The 6,257-nt window shown below is 51.3% G+C and overlaps 1 protein-coding gene across 1 annotated transcript in view; it reads right to left on the bottom strand.

Annotated features, from left to right (window-relative positions):
* Positions 1-6,257, bottom strand: part of CBARP (CACN subunit beta associated regulatory protein) — a 23,143-nt gene that overhangs the window by 12,604 nt on the left and 4,282 nt on the right. Inside the window, exons 2-6 of the mRNA XM_069102021.1 lie at positions 3,995-4,067; positions 3,732-3,877; positions 3,227-3,288; positions 2,828-2,990; positions 254-425 (exon numbers count right to left, since the gene is read on the bottom strand). Of these exons, the coding sequence (XP_068958122.1) occupies positions 254-425; positions 2,828-2,990; positions 3,227-3,288; positions 3,732-3,877; positions 3,995-4,042 (591 nt within the window). The 5' untranslated portion in view covers positions 4,043-4,067. The remainder of the gene's footprint in view (positions 1-253; positions 426-2,827; positions 2,991-3,226; positions 3,289-3,731; positions 3,878-3,994; positions 4,068-6,257) is intronic.

The raw sequence follows: 6,257 nt of genomic DNA, 5'->3' as shown, positions 1-6,257 counted from the left end.
TCTCTCTCTCTCTCTCCCTCTCTCCCTCTCTCTCTCCTGGAGTTCACACTACAAGTTGTGGCACACTGAACCTCCTGGTCCTGCTCCTTCTCTTTCTCTCTTACATTGATTTCCCGATAAGTTCCCTGCCTTTGCCCTCCTCCCCAGTGCCCAGGCTTTGTGCCTGGGGGCCCAAAGCAGTCAGGGGGAGCCCTGAAGAGATGGGGAAACCCTGTCCAGGCAGGCTATGCAGCAGGGACCCCAGGGAGCTCACCTGGAAGATGGAGAGGCTAGTCTTGGAACCAGAAACCAGGCGGGGAGTCATGGCGACGCTGTTCTCACTCGAATCACACTCGTGGATGGTGACAATCTTCAGTGGGGGCAGGTGGAGGTGAGTGAGACGGGCGTTCTTGAGGTGGTGAAAGTCACCCTCTGTCAAGGTGTACCTGTGAAGGGCATAGGAGCCTGTGGCCTGCATGCCCAGGAAGGGCCTCAGTCTGACCTGCCCAGGGGCTCTGCCACTAAGGGCACAAGTGACTTCCCCAGGCAGTTTCCAAAAGAAGATTGCAAGCTACCAATATCCATATTAAAGAATGTTCCAAATCACAAATGATGATAAAATAAAGTTTAAAACAACTGAGGTTTCACATCACACCCAAAGATAACAAGGGACAGCAATAGCATATTTTGGAGGGATTGTGGAAAGGCAGGGAGATTCAATGTCTTGCCTTTTGCTGGAGAAGAGAATTGATCCAACCATTCTGGAAAACATTTGCATTCATACTAAAAAAATCATTAAACTTCGTGTATATGTATGGGTGTCCACACACACACACACACATACACACACACACACACACATCCCTTTTAACCCAGTGATACTACTACCATGAAGGTCAAAGACAGGGGTAAAGCTTCCTATTTATACAAAAATATTTATAGAAACACTTTTTGTAGTAATAAAAAACTGGAAGGAAACATTCCCCACTGACTAGGGAATAATTGGGGAAAAAAACAACTATGGTATATGAATAAAAGGGAATATTATTTTGCAATAAGAAGCAATGAATATGAAGAATTCAGAGAAACGTGGGAAGAATTGTATAAACTGACACATTGCAAAGTGAACAGAACCAGGAATACTATTTATACAATGACCACAATACTCGAAAGCAGGGGTTCTTCATTTTTGCATCCTGGGACTCTTTGGCAGTCAGTGTGGTGAAGCCTATGAACCCCTTGTCAGAATAAGGCTTTTAAACACATAATATAAAATACAACTCTTAAAAAATTAAAAAAAAAATTCAAGGACCCCAAGTTAAGAACCCGTGCTATAAAAGAAAAAATAACACTGAAAGATTTAAGAACTCTGATCCAGGCACTGACATCAGACATCATGACATCACAGCGGGGAAGTGTACCTCCTTCTTGATAGAAAAGTGGTGGACTACAGGTACAGAATGGGGCATATGTTTTCACATATGACCAATGTGTTGATCTGTTTTGCTTTAACTGTATTTGTTACAAGGGAGGTTCTCATTGGGTGAGAAATGATAGTACTATTGAAACACACACACACATACACAACAGCATCAATAAAATACGTAAAACTGCAAAATGAGAAAGGAGCACTCAAGAGGATCTAAGGGCCCTTCCAGCTCTCACAATCTATGCATCTGAAAGTAGAGCAGGGATTATTGGCCCCATTTGACAGATGACAAGACTGAGTCCCAGAGAAGTGAGAGGCTGTGCAGCAAGATTTACCAATGGATTGAGAGTTAGAGGGCTTGTATTCGAATTTCAGTTCTTCAGCTTATTATCCATGTGACCTCGCCAATTCACCTCTCCTCATCTGCCTCATATATACAATGATGGGATCTAGACTCCCTATTGTGGGTTAGTCATTTTTTAAGTCGTGTCCAACTTTCTGTGACCCCATTTTGGGGGTTTTCTTAGCAAAGATACTGGAGTGGTTTCCCGTTTCCTTCCCCAGCCCATTTTACAGATGAGGAAACTGAAACAAACGAGATGAATTGACTTGCCCAGGGTCACATAGCTAGTAAGTAGCTGAGGCTGGAATTGAACTCAGGAAGATGAACCTTCCTGACTCCAGGTCTGGTGCTCTATTCACTGCTGTGATAGTTGAGTTTGCTTCAAACTCTGAGGTCAATCAACACAAAGAAATGCCAGAACTAGATGCTAGGGCCCTCAGCCACATACAGCCCACCTTCTTCCAGAAGCTAACCCCCTTTCCCCACAGTCCAATGGAAGTTAGCATTGCCCCAAGATCTGGAGTCCATCCATAGCTAAAAATATAAAGAAACTCTCCTGGGATCCTTGAAATATATAAACAACAGGGCCATGGTCTTGGGTGGTGAAAGAGGGGTAAGGGGCAGCAGAATGGAGGTCATCCAGCACAAATACACGAGATTCAGAGCAAGAGGAGACTTTCAGTATCACCTAGACCAGCTCCCTCTTTTTTAGAAGAAGAAAATGGTCCTAGGAATGGGGCAAGCCTATCCCAAGACCATACAGGTAGGTGATAAGCCACAGAGCCCAGTTCTCTTTACTTCAGATCCCATGTTCATCAATTATCTCATGTCCTCCATTCCCTTCTCCCTCTTCTGTCCCCACCATCCCCCTGTTGTGTGAAGGGAAGAGGGGGCATGTACTCTAACCCCAGTGTGCCCAGGGGATGGAGAAAGCATCAGATCTGCAGTCAGAAAATCCCATTTGTGACCACCTGGGAGCCAGGCACTCACTCACTCTTGAAGTCTCAGTTCCATCATCTGTAAAGTGGGGAGAATACCCAGGGCCCTGGGTAAATGGAAGCTCTCCTGATTGTTACCTCCGCCCTTTCTCTTGAGCCTTCTTGCTCTGCTCAAACAGGGCTGCCTCGTTGAAGGAGACCCTGCGGCCCGTGGAGCTGGTGGCCAGGAAGCGCTCTGTGTCCACGTCTCGGTAACTGGAAGATGACAGGCATTCTGGGTCGTCCACTTTGATGGTGATGTCTGCAGGGACAGGACGCATCAGGCCAGAGCTCCAGGGGAAGACCCCTGACCCCCATCCTGCTGCAAACTTCCCTTCTCTCTCCTCCTTCCCCTGCACTAGGCCTGACCACCTCACATCATCGCCATGGTAACCTTGGAGGCTGCACACACACAGCTGCCTGCCGGGACACGTGGGCTGGGGGAAGCGAGGGGGCTGGGGGGTGGCCCCTGGCTAAGCGTCCAAAGGCAGCTCTCACCTTGAGCGGGCTGGGAATCATCCAGGTAGGTGGTGGTTGTTTTCTCTGGGTCATCGCTGGCTCTGGAGTCGGGGATGAGATGTTTAGCAGCAAGGGGAGAAACAGAGGAGCAGATGCTGAAAGTCCTAATGAAGGCCACTGGGCTCCATTAGCACCCTCCCCCACCCCTCCGGCTTCCACAGAGCTGCTTCCCTGCCCCCCAACCCCTTCCCAGGAGGGGGGAAGGCAAAGGAGGGAACAGGCTGAGCTGGGAAGGAGAGATGACAGCAGCAGGAAGAAGACCTGGCATGTCTCTCTCAGGCTGACAAAGGGCTTCCCCCACGACTGTCCTGTAGGGGAACTAAGTCAGATCATCCCGATTTTACAGGGGAGGAAACTGAGGGCAGGAGGAAGGGAGCCCATTTCTCTAAAAGGACCATAAAGGCAGAAGGCTGTTGGTCCAGCCTGCACCACCGCAGCCCATCTCTGGGGGGAAGGTCCTGGAACCCCAGCAGGGCCCTCCTACCTGGAGTACCTGCGGTGGGCATCCCAGCAGCGGCGGCAGAGGATCAGGGCTCCTGACAACACCACCAGCGTCCCTCCAATGAAGACAGAGAGCAGGACAAGCAGCAGCCCGGAGCCATCCTGGGGGCTGACCGATCCGGACACTGTCTGCAGGCACACAAGGGGCACGGAGGGCATCAGCAAGGCCCGGGGGCCTCCCTCCACATTCCTGGGCAAGGCAGCCCAGCATCACGGCCTCCTCCCCTCTACCACTCTCTCACTCACCGTGGGACTGGCAGTGATATTGTCCCATGGAGTTAAGGCATCGTTCATGGTCTAGCCCGGCTGGAGAGAACTCCTGGAAGGGAAGGCGGGGATGAGGGCCACAGTGGAGGGAGGGAGGGAGAGAGAGAGGGGGCGGCGCTCAGTCACAGTCCCCTCCCTGGGAGCTGACTCCCCCTGACTCCCCCCGCCCCCACACCTCCAGCCTCTTCCCTCAAGCTCCCAGGAGGCTCTCTGCTCATTCCCACAGCCCTGAATGGGATAAGAACCATCTCAAAGGAGAATGGAGAGGCGGCCAGAAGGGTAAGTCCAATGCCCGGTGCACCAGGCCCCCTCGATTGAACCCCTCACCAGCTTTGGCTGAGGAGGAAGCAGCTCCCGGCCAGGCTCCTTCCCCTCCCTCTCTCCCTCCCCTAGTTACAGAGACTTGGGTGGGGGGAGGGAAATGAGGAGATGTTGGGGCACCACTGGATCCTCTGGGTCACTGAGCTGTCACAGGGTGGCTGTATGTGTGGTGCACGTGGGGAGGGGGCACCTGGAAGAGATGCTATTTGGGAATTTAGACCTGAGCTCCTCCCTCTCCAACTTGATAATAACAGTAATGAAGGGCCCTCATGACTACCACACTCCAGGTTCCCAGGGGTGTGGTGAGAAAAAAAGACCCATCTCACAGATGGAGAAAATGAGACTCATTAAAATGAAGCAACTTGCCCACGGTCACAGAACAAGGCTTAGAGGCAGGATTCCACTTTCAAGATGTGAAAACTGAGTCTCCGAGAGATGAAAAGAACTTCATAAAACCCCAAGTTCAGAGCTAGGAAGGGCTTTCGAGGCCACTGAATCTAGCCCCCTCATTTTACAGATGGGGAAACTGAGGTACAGACTGAAGGGACTCCCCCAGAGTCACTCAGCTAGCTAAATTCAAACCCAGATCCTCCTGCCTCTAAGTCCAATACCACACCCCTGGGGCCACACCACTGTGCCTCAAAGTAACAGTTAATGTTACATCTGGGACACAAGCTTTGGGTCCCTGGTTCTAAATCCAGGAAACAGTATTCTCTGCCCCTCTGTCCCCACAGCGCTTTCCCAGATGGGGGTTGGGGGAGGGCTCCCCACAGAGGGGTTCCCCAGAGAATTTTCCTGCTGTGTGAGGGGGGAGAGGACAGGTCTGATTCCTGGGGCAGGGTGAGGTAGTGGTTTGAAGGGCTCTCTTAGGATGCGAACTTGGAGGTCATTTGGGCCAACTCCCTCATTTTATGGACAGGGGGTAAAGCCTTGCCCAAAGTTACCTGGGTAGCAAATGACAATGGCATATTTTGAACCCAGGTCCTCTGACTCTAAATTCAAGACTCTTTTCTTTCAAGCACTTAGCACAGTGCTTGCCACATAGCAGGCTCTTAATAAATGTTTATTGAATTGAACTGAGTTCCTCCCCTTCAGCTTCAGTCTGCTCATAAAAACCACTTCCCCTTCATTAAAAAATAAAATATTCATTTTAAAAATCCACTTTCGCCCACCATCCCCTCTTAAAAGGTAAGGTTTAGCCCATGAGGAGTAAGAAGCAAAAACATTTCAATTCAATAATTTAAACCCCAGTTTCCCCCCCCCCCAGCCCTGGCCCCTCAGGTACCCTACTTCATTTGACAAGAAGGGAAATGAAGCTCAAAAAGGAAGAAGGCACTTTCCCAAAGTCACAAAGCAAGTCTGGGGTGACTTGGGGGAGGGCTCTGAGTGCCTGGGCTTGAGCAGTGGCCTCACCACACCCACTAAGAAGAAGGGAAAAGCCCTCTTCCCCACACCCTCCACAAGGGAGCCCCAGAGATGTGAGGCAGGCCCTGGCATTGGGCCCCACAGAGGGAGTCCTGGCTGAGCAAGTCTTGTGTAGGCTTATCTCAGTGAACAAAGTGGGGCTGGAGGCCCTGGGCAAGTCCCCAGAAACAGCTGCCTCTTCCAGGTGGGCCCCGCCCTTCTGGGAGTACTTGGATTAGAGAAGTCCACCTGGGGTGGGGTGGGGGGAGCCAGGAGATGCTCTGTGCCCTGTGCCCCCCCCAGACTCCCAGGATGGGGGTCACAAGGGGCTTTGCAAAGGCTGGAGGGGGGAGAAACAGGAAGGACTGGGACTCTCAGGGTCAGGGGCCTCAAGCACCCACCCACCCACCCACCCCGGGGGTGGGAAAGAAAGAAGAATGCAGCAACTGTTCCAGCTCCAAAGAATCCAGTTCCCATGGCAACAGGACCAGGGGAACAAGACTGCTCCTGCCGAGGG

This window comes from Petaurus breviceps, unplaced genomic scaffold (genome assembly GCF_028583685.1).
Source record: "Petaurus breviceps papuanus isolate PSGF00001 unplaced genomic scaffold, PetGlider_PUasm1.0 523, whole genome shotgun sequence".
In the NCBI taxonomy this organism is placed as follows: domain Eukaryota; kingdom Metazoa; phylum Chordata; class Mammalia; order Diprotodontia; family Petauridae; genus Petaurus; species Petaurus breviceps.
The sequence above is the reverse complement of the archived record's forward strand: the minus strand, read 5'-3'. Positions and strand labels throughout refer to the sequence as shown.